Raw genomic sequence first — 16,144 nt, forward strand, 5'->3', positions numbered from 1 at the left:
ACATGCTAAAAGCAATAAAATATTTTTATAAAAAATTTGACTTAAAAGTAGCCATGATTGGACCGGTCCAAATCAAGCAACTGACGCAGGTCCATTAAAAGCAACTTTCTACTTTTATTCAAAACAAGTGGCGAAAATTTTTTTGAAATAATTCCTAAATATCTTTACAAATAGTTTGACATAACACACGTGCAAATAACTGATAAAAATAATCATAATTGTAGTACTTACACGGTAAACAGTAGCACGTATTTTTAACATGAAGTAGGGTTGTGAAACATGGACGCATATCCCGACTTAACGCCGTCCTAGGCGCTACTGGGAGTTGAGGGGTATGGATAGGGGGTGTTGAGCATCACGTTTGGAAATACGTTGGATTTTTAATCCCAATAGTTTCGGAAATACTTCACTGGTCCAATCAATGAGCCGGTCCAATATACGCAACCTTACCCTAACTAAGGGATGAAAAAAGGTTGTCTGGTAGTGATTGCTTTAAGCAATAAAGCCACCTTTTTGTACTGTTATTTTTGTGATTTTTTAGTTTATATAAGAAGTTTTTTTGTAATATTTCGACTTGTTTATCGTATTGTAATGTAACTCACGGCCTTATCTCCCAGTTGCTCAACCCTGCAGTGCAGGAAGGCGGTCTGGCCGACCACGGTGGTCACGTTGCGCGGCACGTTGTACTCGAAGTACGGGAACGAGCCCACGCTGTCTTCGCCGTAGTGCGCTGTGCCTGGGGAAGATGAGAAATGCAAGAGTTAATAATAATAATAAATATAAAAAGGTATATTTTCACACGGGGTGAACGTGGAGAAGAGACCGCGACTAGGCAAACGTTATGTAGATGGAGTGACGACTTGCGTAAAGTTGCCTGGTAATGATTGCAGTGGACTGCTATAGACTGATGATGTTGATGATATTGGGACACGGCCTTATACGGATTACACGGCCTTGAAACTACACATACCTTGCTATAATGAGTGACTTGTTAAACGTATTCTGCAGTGGAGACCGCGACTAGGCAAATATAGTGTAGGACGCCCTTACGTCACGACTTACGAAAGGTGCCATGTAATGATTGGATGCGGAAAGCTCTAGCATCGCATCCAGTGGCGTTTCAATGTCAGATAGTATGGTAGGCAGATTAGTTCCCAATTTTGCCGTAAGACTTCAGTGGTGGTTCACTGTAACACCCCACTTCTTCTAACCGGTACTAAAACATGTTAGCATTTAGGGCTGTAACTTTTTTATGCCAAACACGATGTTCACTTTTATGATGCCAATAGTGTTATATCTCGTGTCCATAAGGACATAAATGCTTACGATAGTAGGCAAGAAGGTAACTTTTTATGTCAGTTCCTAATTGGACGAATTAAGGGTTGGCGACTTGGGTAGAACTTGTGTAGAGCTCTTTCATAGATCTAAAAATAATACAGAGAAGCAATGATACTACACTCATGGGCAATGAAAAGGTTCGAGTGAGAAAATTACCAAATTACTTCTACGCGGAAAAGGCTAGCTTAATGACGCCTTCTGCAATATTGAACTACATTTAAAAGTACACCAGAATATTATCAACTAAAAAACCGTAACATTAACCGTATATCAAACCCAAACCGTACCGTAAACATTTTGTTCAAATTTCCTATTTTAAAAGTGTAAAATAAGTGAGGTTATTTAAGGGCGGAATTTTGTAAGTGGAACTGTTTCATTGCCCGTGAGTGTATTACAGTTATTTTGAAAGATACAAGACAAGAAGAAGAATTATGATTTTTTAATTTACGCCCAAAAAAAGTTAAGTCTCAATTTTGTATAATCTCTACCAATACAAGTCTGGCTGTCGGTATAGTAATTTGGTATATGGAACAAGTTTATGATTTAAATAGAATGAGAGTTTTTTCATGTTTCATGTAAGTAAGTTAATACGTATGTCAGTTTAGAATAAGCCTTAATTTTACATGTAGTGTACACCTATAATTATCAGTGCATTTAGTTTTAAGTCTAGTTTTAAAACAGTGATTGTATAATGTAACTGATGTTGGTGAACCTAATAAATAAATAAATAAATAAATAAATAAATAAATAAATAAATAAATAAATAAATAAATAAATAAATAAATAAATAAATAAATAAATAAATAAATAAATAAATAAATAAATAAATAAATAAATAAATAAATAAATAAATAAATAAATAAATAAAACTAATTTGGCCGTTCAAAAGATAAGTACCTAGGTTTGTAACATTATGATAGTTTTAACTTCTGTAATGTTTCTTGATTTATGATGATGATTAATTTAACTATAAACTTTAATCACAGATACCTAAAGACGAAAATCGTTAAACTACTAAGGTACCGGTTACTCATAAAATCCAAGGGCTGCTCAAAATTGTACTAAACCTAGAAACTTGAGCGCTAAATTGTATTTTCTAGCCTTCCTCAGAAGCCTTATCTATTTACTTTTACTATCAACAAAACTTGGTATACAGTAGGCTACTAACTTTGTCGATAAAGGGTGTTCGTAATTTTATTTTGTCCCGAAAGTGTTTACAGCCTTTTGACCCATTTGTGTATTTACTGGAAAGTCTGATCACTCTCGGCTGCTTTTTACTAAAATATTACTTAAATTAATATTGTTATAATGTGAAAAATTGCATATAATTATTATGTTTTTCTTCACCGAGAGTACTTGGTCTAGTTGAATGTACTTAAATTCCTTATTTCAAAAGAATTTATTAGCAGGCAGGATTCAAACCCACGGCCTTACGAATGGAAACCGAGACCTTATCCGATACAAAACCACTCTTCGAAAATTCTAACTGATGATAATGCCAAATATGGTTGATAGTAAAGTTTTTAGAAGGGACAAGTTAAAATGACCAGCCTGCTCGGACATTTTTGAAGGGACGAGGCCATCGTCCATCGATGTCGACCTATCCAGTTAGACGAGAGATGAAAGACGAAAATGTGACCTTTACCGTAACATGCTAACGGTCACGTTTGAAGTTTTACTACTACGGCGAGAGTTTATCAGTGATCTAGCTACCACTGAGATTGGAATTAAGAGATAGACTACAAATTTTTGAAGTAAACAGATTTACTTAAAGAAAGATTTTTTTTATTTAGTTTCCCACTGCTGGGCAAAGGCCTCCCCTTTTTCCTTCCACACCGTTCGATCCTGGCGTAAAGAAAGTACTAATAATAATTGCTGTTATATTATCTAGTCGTATACACGAAATTGGCTAAGTATATCAAACGAAATTGTACTCTCGATAATAACAAATGTTATGACCAACAAAATTTCTATGCAAAAGCAGTTTTGTTTGAGAAAAAAATTTAAGTTGTGTAGGTATCTTGACCCCCTTTTACTTATTATTATTATTAAATTCTTTATTGCACAAAGTAAATTCGTACAAAGGCGAACTTAATGCTAGCAGCATTTTCTACCAGTAAACCTTTGGTGATGTTGAAAAAGTGATTGGTAGTGCTTACGATAGAAGATGGTCTAAATTGAATACTTACTACCTCTATATATACTTTTTTAATACCCTGGAAGAATAATACACTCACAAGCAATAAAGCAGTTTCAATAACTGGAACGACAAAGGAAAAACGAACTTTTTCATTGCTCGATAGTGTATTTAGTTAAAACCCAGTATTCCTGTAAGTGTGAAAATTTTAGCGACCTCCCACCACATGTTATTAGAACTTCCTTCACAGAAACGGTGATAAAGAAAGTTAACCGACGCACATTTACTTTCTCCCACATTTACATACGCAATTAGCTGACCCCCACAATTGTGGTTTCAGCGAAATAAGAACTCTCTTTCAACAAATAGAATTAACAAGTGGACTCCAAATTTTACACGCGCCGGCTTATACCGTTATGTTCGTGAATTTCAGGGTCGATTTCTTTTAAAATATTCAGCAAGACGCGGAGGATATTATGTAAACGTATGTGAAATTATTGTATTGTTAAATACTGTGACTAATAGATAGATAGATAGATGGATAATTCTTTATAGCACACAAACTCAAACGAATGAATCGCGTCAGTCATAATTATAATGCTGGCCTTTAAAAATAAAGTAAAAAAAAAGTCAAAAGTGCGAAGTAAACATCTCACATTGAATAGTGGCTCTGACAGTACCGGTACAAAATTAACGAGGCAAAACTCCGTTAAATATGTGGCATTGTTTTGTCAAACAAACTAAAACTGCTAGTTTGTTACTCGAGTACTGTTTTAGGTTAAATTGTACGAGCTTTTTTGGTACATTTTGTATCAAAGGTGCTGTTTGTAATTATTACTGTAGTCTTCCATAAGGTTTTTTTAACATTCAACTACTTATACAGGGTGTTGCCAAAAGGGTATACTTCTATGAACTTTGCTTATCACATGATTTTTAATTTGAGTTATAGTAGTTTTATTTTAACGACTCTCCAAAATTCTCGTCAAAGTTCAATCTGAGTCACCCCTTTTCGGCGAACTGAACTCACTTTCACTTTTGCAACACCCTGTAGCCCTACTCTATGCTCTACACTTGTTTTTACGTTGCTAGAGATTTTAATACTGAATATTGTATGCATCCCGCTGCAGTTCTGACGAACCGAATCCGGAATAGACGCATCTTTTTCGCATTTCACAATGAAATTGTGCTAAAACCCGAGTGGAACATTCGTGCAGCTAAATTTTTCAAGCTTTTAGCGAGTACAGGTCGCCGGTTCGTCACTTCCAATGGGAGATTTTCAACCATAGACCACAACCATAGACAAAATCCTATTATAGGTGGCGCTAGTAAAATTTCATACTCAACAGCACTGCATTTCTATTAGCCGGCATGGATACCAGTCCTTTCAGCCAATACACAAACCCGATGGATGTGAATTCAACCATATGCAGTAACTAGCTGTTATATTATGCATAATATTAAGTTTTAACTAGTTTAAGACAGCTTTGTACCATTTATAACATCTACTGTCCCCTCAAAAGAATGCAGCTCATAAAAAAACGACAGGCCGTATGCCATCTATTGGTCGATTTTGGAACTTTTAAACGTCAAAAGAAAATCTCCCATTGCCTGATGACGAAATGTGGGTACATCTGAATCTGTACAGAAGAATGCCCCATGACCCATTTCTTGCACCGGAAATACCTATAATGTGTTAAGTTTTGTCTTATTCATAGTTCTCCTTTATGTATAATTCACAAAAACTCAAAATTCAAAAACAAAGGTTCTGAAAATCACGCACAAAGAAAAACGGACTTACTGCCAAAAATAAATTTCTTCTAGCCAACCTTTAGCCAAAAATTTTGTGACGTTCATTAGTATTGATAAAATTCGGTCATTAACGATGACTAGTAGACATTATCATTTCACAATAATCCAGAGACTGACCTCTAAAGTTTCAGATATTGTATTCATTTACAAAAAAACCAGCAGAAAACTGCAGAAAATTAAAACTAAATTTGCATTACGGGAAAAAGGGCAAAGCTATGTAACTCGGTTTAACCTTTCCCAGTTCTAATTTCCACTACCATTTCAAACATTCAAAGCTTTGTTTTTTAAAACAAGCCACCTTGTAATCGCATTACTCGAGATAACTTATCTCTTTTGCTCCCGCTAATGTTCTTTTAATTTGCGGTCTGCAATAAGAACAGTGAGTCTTAATGCCCCTACTGTAATCGTGTTAGTACTTGTTTAATGCGTTTGTAATATGAGTCTTATGAGCTGCTGCGTAGGATTGCTTTTTGATTTACAGCTGTGGCTTTAAAGTTTAAACAGAGTTATTTGTCGGAGAAGAATTTGAAAGTGATCCGTTTTTAGCATACTGTCTTCCTCTGGTCGTTCGTAATAAGACATAGTAATAAACTTAATTAAAGAAATCTGCTCAGAAATGTTGACCGGGAAACTGAATATGAATAAAATACTAATCATAAAAATGATTCAACATGTATGGATCCAAAATGCTGTCGCCTAAATAAATCCTACAGGTGAGGAAATAAAAAGGACGAACATAATTTAGTTTAAAAAGAAGATTTATTTTAAATAAGTAGGTAGATAGGTCGTCGGTTAGGCCAAGGTCAAGGGTGTCACACGCGCACTGGTTCGGTCAAGAAATACCGCACTCTCCTTGGCTTCCTGTCGAAGTGCAGGTCCAGGTCCAGGTGCAGCTCCAGGTCTAGGTCCACGTCGGGGTCGAGGGATCCGACGAGGTCAGCTACTCAGGTAGCGGGAGGGGAAGCCCGGGACAGTCGCCCAGGGTGAGTCTTCCGTGGTCCGGAACTAGATTGGCCGATTTAATCGGTCCGGTAGTTGTTCCTGGAATCGCAGAGCAAGGAAGCGATTAGATTCCAGCAGCGATACGGATGGCAAGTTAGCCTTAGGTTCGTACGGGAAGTCTAGAAATACTGCTTAGCTTTTCCAAAGGCAAAAGGAATAAAGGTGGCGTTATGAACAGTAATGTAAAGTACATGATGATTGATGAATGATTAAGTTAGGTAAGATAATTTACAATGTAACTAAAATATATGCAACTACGAGATTAAGACTATTCTCATAGTTCATTAAATCACTAGATCCAGTGCATACTTAGGTATGCATTCATACAAGAAATAGATAACAAGCACTGTAACAAGCAAAAGGCAAGGCACTAATTTAACCAACGGTTATTTTCAATGACAAAAGGTCAACGGTTTTATATTTAAAAATGCACAGCATTAAACACAATGATACACAGCTAATTACTAACATAAGAAGGTTTGCACAACTTACCCAGATGGGAACAACGTATAAACACTTATTTGAGGAATTATAAAAATTATTAACGTCTAGATTTGACGAGTTAGGTACTCGCAGACAAGGTACGTATGATATTTATTATAAGCGGCTAGTTGCCAGAGCGGTGAGCAGAGACTGATCGCCGTGCAAATCAATGCGCCCCTCCCGTAGTCGGCCGGTCGCTTATCGCTAGATCTAAGGTGAACAAAGGGTGACGTCGCGAGTGGACGAAACTATTCGCTACTTATAATTGGAAACGGTTTGTCGGTGACAACGTACTTTAGAACCTACACTTTTATTATCACTTATCGTAATAGAACTAGATCACTTAATTAAAGTATGTTTATTTATTAGGTTTATTAAAATTAGGTTTTAGGTTTTATTTATTATAAGTTAGAATAGGTATAATAAGGTACTAAGATTAAGGCGTTTCGTAACGCTACGTTACAATGCATTTAAATTTATGATATAATAAAATTATCGCATGCTGACAGACTCAATTATTTCAAAAGAAGGATACGCCCGTCAGAACAGATTTATGCGATTTTAGGGCCAACGCGAAGGTGTCATTTTCTAGAGCGGTGGGGCCTGTTTTTACACTAGTAATATATACTTAAGTCAATGTGACAGACACACGGGTATGTTACACATACATACAAAAATAGACGTTTCTATTCGTTAATGTCTATTTTCATAACATTGCAAAGTCCGTTTCTGGAGAAACTAGTCTATTCCCGAAACGCCTTTTCGCAAAACAGCAGATTTCGTCTTAACTAGAAACTTCCATTTAATTCCCGATAACTAGCGATAATAGTTTCCTAGTACATTAATATAATACTACGTGTACCCGAAAAGCTACTTTTGAATTGAAGTTGGTTTCTGGAAAAACCTAATCTTGAAATTTCCTGCTCTAAAACAAATTAGATAAATAATTTAATATTTTAATCGTATTATAACGGAAAACCGAAGACATGCAATGGCGAAATCAACTCTGTATAATACAAAATATTCCTACATTATGTTATGTTTCATAACTTAAATAATATGTGAAAATTTTATAGATAGGTACCATGTCGCGTCGTGTTAGACTCCAAAAAAGCTGCATAAAATAATGACACTTTGTCTATTTAAACTATGCTTTGAACATCCAAAAAATCCGATCCAAAATCCAACGGCTGAAAATTTGTTGCTAAAATATTCTCCGTGACAAAATGTATTTTGATTATTTGAAATTGTGCCATAGTTTTTTTGCATACATCACAATCTGGATGCACTAAATGTGGTTTACTTATACAGGTTTTTTTTTTTTTTTTTTTTAAGATTTTATTATCACTCCACAGACTTTATGTCCGTGCCTTTTTGAGAGATCAATATATTGTGAGAGTTTGGTTGTTTTTTGTCTTCATCTTTTAACTACTCACTACTCAATGTGGAAGCTTATAATATATATATTTTATCTTTTATATATATATACCTATATATTATTAATATTTTTTTTTTTTTTTTTGCACTCCTGGAGGAAAATCTACACAGACACCTGGGAAGGGGACCCAGGTAGTGTCGGCCTTTAACCGACTAAAAACCCCCAGTTGTGCATTTCTTGTTTTTTTTTTTTTTTTTTCTTTGTTTCACACAGTCACACTTACAATTATAATGGCAACAAACATTTGAAGGGTAGGGCCAGTGTCAGCTGTCTTCAGAGAACTTAACAGACGCCTGTCAGTGGCCACACACTCCTTTTGTCATCGCTGTTGTTTTGCCTGGTGTTAATGTGTGACAGTGTTCTTAAAACTATCTTAATTTTATTGGTTAGTTCTTATACAGATAATATTAATTCATGATATACTATACAATACCTACATATCAAAACTATACAATACCTACATGCTATATACTATACATAACAAAACTATAAAATACATGCAATACGGTTTGGCCGTCAATATAAAATTAAAATCAAAATTCTCCTATTCCGCTCCATTTTGCGTTGCCAAAAGCCTTGATTGCTGGGCAACGACCTCTTTGTCCCGATTTTTTATTGCCATCTTTAGGTTGTACTCGAGGATCCGTTTCTTCGGTGCTGTTATTGCCGTTTTAGCGAGGTTGCCGATAGCGTCCTCGGTGTCATCCGCATAGTAGGTGCAGGCGGAGGTGTGCCTCGACAGCGCCACTACTGCGTGAGGTATGCTATCGTGCAACTTTATTTTATCTTTTGTTTTTATGATAATGACGGATTCGTACGTCAATCCCTGTGCTTCGTGTACTTATACAGGTTGTTAAGAAAGGGTACCTAGGTAAAGCCTAACGAAGGGAAAAATTGTTTAATAAGCTCAGACGTTATTCCCAACAACAACAAAGAGTAGTCCTCGTTTAATTCAATTTGCTGGTATTACTTTTAGACGCACTCGAAAATACTAGAACTAAAACAAGTAAAGCTTGAATCCTGCTAGCTGGAACTGGATCGCCTAATTCCATTACACATTGCCACTAAGATAAGAGTCCTTTACACCGCCGGGTCATAGTATACTCAGGGCAGTCAGCACTCTTTGGGAAAATGAATTAAAATTCAAATCTAATAACCATCTTCTTAGCTAAGGTTAGCTAGCTTGTCTAAATAAGGGATTAACTGAAGGTATACATTCTCACAGCAAGTGCTTGGTTCAAAAAGGCTTTTACTTTAAAATCATCATCATCCACCGCATTCTTCCCGGTCATTTTTTTTTATTTTCATGCATCTTTTTAGGTAAATCACACCTACTTTCAGAGCACGAGTGATTAAAATTGATTTATGTACTATCTGCTAAAAAACTTTTAAGTTTTAGCATAAAAAACTTACACCTAGAATCTTCCGAAGTTCAAAGATAACCTACTGACATGATTGTTTTAAAGCAGAGTGCACACTACACACTCACGGCACCTGTATGCAGTTTTATCTTTAAGCAGCTTAGGGCTTAGACTATTAGGTCAAGTGGTCGGTTCTGGTGTGGTTTCATCTTTAAGCGAGTTATATTACTTATGGAGCGACGGGAGCGAAGCCTTATTATGCGTTCTGCTTTAAGATTGTAGGTTAAACGGATTTTTAGTGGAGTAAATTGCGTACCTCGTACCACGGTACTGTAATGTTCAGTTGTCCTTTGTTTTAATAGAGCTTGAAAGTTTTTTGGTACGGGGGAATACCTACTTGCATATTTATTTTATTTAGGTACTATCTCTCATACAACTCAAGACGTGATAGCGATGTTTTTTGAGAAAAAACACTTTCTCCACAACACCCAAGGTTATCTGGAAGAAAATAGTCTATTAATAGCAATGTAAAGAATCTCGCTCTTCTGCTCAGCTTATTCAAATGTAACTTTTGGACGCGCCACTAAAAGTAACTTAAGTTAGCTAATATAAAAACTCTTTGCAGCAAACTCAAAAGGGTGATTCAATTTTACATTTCATCGCGCCATCTAGCTCTGTCCCTTTCTGGTGTTCCTCGAATGCAAATGAGCAATCATACCATTATGATAATTTAATTTAAGAGGCTTGAGGCAGTCCTGTGTCACAGTCGTGTTATACAGGGTGTCGCAAAAAGGGTTTTGGGTCCCAGTGTATAACAAGTTATTCAATAATGTAAGAGCAACATCTGAGTCTGATGATCTAAAAATTAATAAGATTTAAGGTAAATGCGCTTGTCAAAATTATTGGGCGAAAGGCACTACTGTCCGCCTGTTTTCTGCTTTCTTTTATAAGATAGGTAATATGAATTTTCTGTCATCTTCAAAATGTATCCACTCAGCTAATGTATTTAAATTCCTTATTCTGCCCTTACTGCAAAATCCCTGCATATCTACGGGTCGATCACTGATAAATTTTCTCATTCAATGTATTGGCACGACAACATTTCAACGTTACAGCGCGCCGCCTCTTAATTAAATACGTTAATAGTAACTGCTACGCTAAAAATGCTTTCTATTCCGTTTTGTATTATTATTATTTCGGAATTACATATTTCTTCGCATTGTTCCCGTTCTTAGATTTCGGATAATTAGATAATTAATTTCGTCGTGAGTACGTCGGAGTTCCTTTATTAACTCGACTCACGTTACGTTAAACGTTACGTGTAGTTAGGTAAGTACATCAAATTATTTATATTAGTAAAGAATATTGAAAAGGGCAAAGGTTTTTGTGAAAAGTTTTTAAGTTATGTTAGTTTTAGCTGAATTTCCCTCTTGGGTACAAAATAGAATTTTTGCGTAAGAGCCGGTTATATAGCCAAAACAATTTGACTCTACATACTGTATTTAAATAAATCACTTTCATGATGAAAGTTGAAAAAAGCTTGCATCTTAGGCGTCTTATTACTTTTCCTTACAGCTTCATAATATGTTTCCTATCTCCTGTAGGTTAACTGGTAGAATAATGTTCAAGATGTAGTTTAAGATTTTTTTTAAACTCTCTTTAGCAATAGTACAGTGATTTTTGTATTTTTACAATTTATTATAAGTACTCTTAAAGTTTACTCATTTGAGAAATATAAACAGAAAACTAGCCAATTTATAAATCCAGGCGGCAACATTGTCAAAGGACCCTTTTAACTATAAAGGGACCATCTGTGCTTGGAAAAAAACTTGATAAATCACATTAATTTTGTAGAGGTACCTAGTTGTGTACCTACCTAATGAATAAAATTTATGTAGACAATTGAATGGATATCATGCAAACGAATTCATTACTCGGTACAGAAATGAGATAAACAATTAACGGCTTTTGAATCGCATTTGGGTAAATACAATGTATACTTGTATAGTTACTAGTTAGGCATATCATATAATCACCATGTTATTAGAATCAAACATTTCACTCATCTTGTTTGCTAATTAACAATTCGGTCAATATAATTAAACAAATATTTATTTATACATCAATAAATTAATGCTATCATTTTATCGCTATAGACCAAAGTAATTTTCAATAAACTATTGTTACAAATATTATGAAAGTTATGGCTGGTTATTTACCTAGTTTAAAGTATAAAATTAATGAATAGATTTCACAAAATTAAGTTTTGCGGGTATCAAATTTAATATTGTTGCCATTATTATTGAAACAAACAAAAAAAATAAGATAAACATAAAGATGAAAATGCTTTACAAAAAATACATGTGTTTATGGTTGTATTTTTGTAACCAACACATTTTTAAAGATGGATTAATTTCGAATTTACCAAACCAATAATGAAGCAATGCATAATTTTTTTATGGTATGTTCAATAACCCAACCTAACCAACGTTAAACACACTAAAAGTAGCATAACTTTTGAACTGCTGATCCAATTTTCATGAATCATGGATAAGAACCCTCGGTGTAACATTATCTACAATCCTATAAAAACAAAACCAAAATCGATACAACTATTTGGGAGCTACGCTGCCACAAACAGATACACAGACACACATACACTTTAAACTTACCTTGAGACTCATTGAAGAAGCCCAGCACGATGACCACAAACACGCACAGGCCCCCCTTCATCCGGTAGCCGAGCGCGCGGCCCCGCGCCCCCGCCCCGCGCATGGCTCAGAGTCGTCTGCGCCATGAGTTCACGGTGGACGGTGGATAGGTGACATATACTCAATGAGAGCCAAAGAATAAGTTTCCGAAAACTAAAAGTCGCATAACTTTTGAATTGCTAAACCGATTTTAATGAAACATAGCTTAGAACACTCGTAGTAAAATTACCTACGTTCCTAAAGAAACAAAACTAAAATCGGTTCAGCCGTTTAGGAGTTACGCTGCCGTAAAGAAATACACAGATACACATACCTTGAGACTCATTGAAGAAGCCCAGCACGATGACCACAAACACGCACAGGCCCCCCTTCATCCGGTAGCCGAGCGCGCGGCCCCGCGCCCCCGCCCCGCGCATGGCTCAGAGTCGTCTGCGCCATGAGTTCACGGTGGAGTAGAGCTCTGGGCGCCGGCTGTGAGCTGAGTGGGTCGGCATCATCTGGAAGAAGAGAAGGTGGGTTAGGCTTGAGGTGAGGATATGTGTGTTGATGGCATGTGTGGAAGTCAGGAACTAGCCTAGAATGGGTCGCAATACGCGCGATGTGAGTGAGCGCGATGAAAAACTTTTGAAGGTAGAAGTGAATGTCCTTAGTATTGAGGTTAGAAGACAACATATGTGTAGAAAGGTATGCTGGTTAATCCTTTCGGCGACAAACCTTAATTCGGCTCTGGACGCTGGACCAGGTCATTCGTCTCTCTAGGAGGCTTTTTTCCAGAGCAGAGAACTGGTAACTGATTAATATACTAACAATCTAAATATAATTTATACGAAGATGTCACGCGTTTCCCATCTCCAAATGAAGTAGCTAATATCAGTTGTGAATTTGTAATTTATAGCATCAATAAAAACTTGCAATCATAAAAAACTCATTTTGAAAGTTGGAAGTGTCTTTTTGTGATACACACTGAATTTTGAAAGGAAAAGTTTGATTGTATTTCTACCACCTAAAAGACTGTTTTTCATAAATATAAAAAGTGAGAATGAAAAAAAATGTTTTAAGGAAGCAATTATTTTGTCGCAAACATGACGCGGGATGTATACGAAGAATGAGGGAAATCTGATGTGACAAGGTTCTGCGTGAAATTAACTAAGTTGTCGTTTCCTTATATATTTTTTATTCGCATTTCCCTTAGAACTTCTCAATTAGCGAGTTTACTGCTTACAAAGAAAGTTGTGAAACTTCCGTCGGGGCATTAAAAGCGTCTTTAGAATCACCCGGAGTTTGTGAAAGTTTTAATGTCTTCTAGTAAAATTTTCTTTGTGTAGCGGTCACGGTTGGATGGGCAAATAAAAAACAGATTCTGCGACTTGCCTGCGACATTGCAGCCGGATTATATCTTTAACCGGCTGAGTTATCGTGCTGCCCTAGTCGGAGTATGGCTTTAGATCGTAATAAAATTTAAACCTATTGTTGGTTTTTAGGTTTGTTTAATAAAAATGGAAACTTATTAACTGTAACATGGCTGGCGTTATGTTATTCAATTATTTACACTCTCAGTGACAATAGCACCAAATTACTCCTAAACGAAAACGACTAGCTTAATGACGCCGTCTACAATATTGAAATTTATACATACAGGCTGTTGCAAAAAGGGTATACTACGCCGAAAGGGAGTGGGTGACTCATGGCGTCTTTCTGAACAACTTTTTTGCTACAGAGACATTTTGTAAGTGAAACTTTGTAGTGTAGAAAATATTGACATATTATTATTTCTCCGCTGTACAGAAAACTTAAAAAAATTACTGAACTACCCCATTGCTACTAATCTGTGGATTACGTTGATGCTCTAATGGGCTCAATGGCTCAAGAAACATCATAACTGGGGGAGTTTAATCAAGCTACATACTTACTGGGTAATTGAGTAATGCGATGTGAATAGATTAAACATACTAACTTGGTCATGGTCTTTCATTTTACAAGCATAAGTAGGTTCATAATGAAAATTATTGAGGGTGGCTTATATCTAACATTTATTTGAAATACTCTATTCGTTTCTTGCTTGGACAATATAGCTACCAACAGTAATTAAATTATAATAATAATAATAATAATAACGCGGCAGGGCAGCTTGTGGCGAGCTGTTGGGCATTAGCGACCCCTCCCACCCGATGCCGGGGAGAACCGCTGTTCCTCATCTCTGGCTTGCCTTTATTGGTTGTCCAGAGTGAACACTGACGAGGAACAGGATCTCCCACCTCTTGCTTGCCTTCATTGGCTGGCTTGAGTGGTGTACCGCTAGAGCAGATATGCTCGGAGGAAGGAAGTATATCCAGTAAGTGCTTGTAGGGGTCTTGACCGCGCGATTGCTCTGAGAGCCTTGGTATACCTCTCCATCCTCAGCACCTCATGCCATGTTGCCCCCTTGTTGCTACGTCACTGTAATGTGCTAGCGACTGTTTTGGGGGGCCCATTTAATGTGTGTGCGAGTCACCCCCTGCCTTTTTATCCGTGTGTGAAACATATAGGTCCAGGCAGGGGCCATAGTCCTTCCATAGTCCCAGATACCCAGTCCATTTAGCACCTCATTCCATAGCCCTGTATTAGTTTTCTCCATATCCTACAATAGTCCTGCACTAACCGGGGATTTTCCTTGGGTTTACTCCATAGTTTACACAGGGAAAATCGTCGGTTTGTGTCACACTTCATATAGATTAATGTTGTCAAACGGGCCTCTACATGTTGGCTTCGGCCCCATGCACGCCTTCCAAATGCCCGGGACCCCATGGCCCCGTGATGGTAAAGACACAACATAATAATAATAATAATAAACGTTTATTGCAGGCAGTTACCCATAGTTCACAAATTACATAAAAAGTTATACATTAAAATTAAAATAATACATACAGTGGTATATAAAAATAATTAAAACACTAGTTTTCTACCTAAAACAGGTAGGGTCATTTTCGATTTGCTGTCAACTGTACAAAGAGCCAATGTTTTAGAATTGGGCACCTATAATCATCTGCAACATTTGTTAAAATTGCATTTCCAGTGCTACGCAGTCTGTGCCAGAAAGAGGCTATCCGGGACCTCATGATGGCAAAGAAGTCTGGCACCCTCGCCTCGGCGAAAACGCTCGGCATTATAGCACAGATAACAATTAATAAGTTAATTATATAGTAGCGAGAGTACAAATCTGACATTTTCACCTCTAAATTCATTCGAATTCTTATTAGATAGAAAAGTGCCCTATTTTTTATATTTGTAAATTTTTTACATAAAATGTCCTATGTTCCGGCAAATGCTACTATTAACGTACCTGTATACACTAACGAGCAATGATAAAAATCCAGTGATACTCGTATACATATGGAACGTCAATGACAGGTGGAACTTTTTCATTGCTAGTGAGAGTTTATTTATATCTACATAGGTAGAGTAAATATTCAACATAACATACTTTCGGTACTGTATGTGTGAGTGCTCTTACGTAGACAACGATAGGGACAATCGGGGAAATCAATGCTTGTCCAATTTCAAATCCCTTGAGAAACTCTCCGTGCGAGAGTGTGGATAAAATGTATAGTGATCTGGGGGGCAGGCTTGAGGCGGTAAAAAGTAGGTAGTTTAATTAGAGACTGGAAAATAAATTATATATATATATATATATATACATTACATTATATACATTAGCTTAGTAGGTATATAAACAGTACATGGACAAACTGACTGACGGCTCAACAAACAAGGCTTATTCTCAGAGTTCCATCGGATTTTTGTGTGTACGGAACCCTAAAAATAGCTTCTTCCAAAACAAACGAGGACAAACGAAGTACAAACAACTTTTACACCGAAGTTTCAGACA

General features: G+C 36.4%; 1 protein-coding gene and 1 long non-coding RNA gene across 2 annotated transcripts in view; both read right to left on the minus strand.

Annotated features, from left to right (window-relative positions):
* The window catches only part of LOC105392428 (zwei Ig domain protein zig-8), a 29,694-nt gene extending 17,321 nt beyond the window's left edge, over positions 1-12,373 (minus strand). The window contains exons 1-2 of the mRNA XM_048631377.1: positions 12,241-12,373; positions 603-736 (exon numbers count right to left, since the gene is read on the minus strand). Of these exons, the coding sequence (XP_048487334.1) occupies positions 603-736; positions 12,241-12,343 (237 nt within the window). The 5' untranslated portion in view covers positions 12,344-12,373. The remainder of the gene's footprint in view (positions 1-602; positions 737-12,240) is intronic.
* On the minus strand, positions 5,968-7,229 carry LOC105387181. Its single transcript, XR_960750.3, has 2 exons — positions 6,779-7,229; positions 5,968-6,325 (listed from the first exon to the last, which is right to left on the minus strand). It is a non-coding gene; the product is annotated as an uncharacterized LOC105387181 (long non-coding RNA).
* Positions 12,374-16,144: the final 3,771 nt, after the last annotated feature.

Source organism: Plutella xylostella, chromosome 28 (assembly GCF_932276165.1).
Source record: "Plutella xylostella chromosome 28, ilPluXylo3.1, whole genome shotgun sequence".
Taxonomy (NCBI): Eukaryota; Metazoa; Arthropoda; class Insecta; order Lepidoptera; family Plutellidae; genus Plutella; species Plutella xylostella.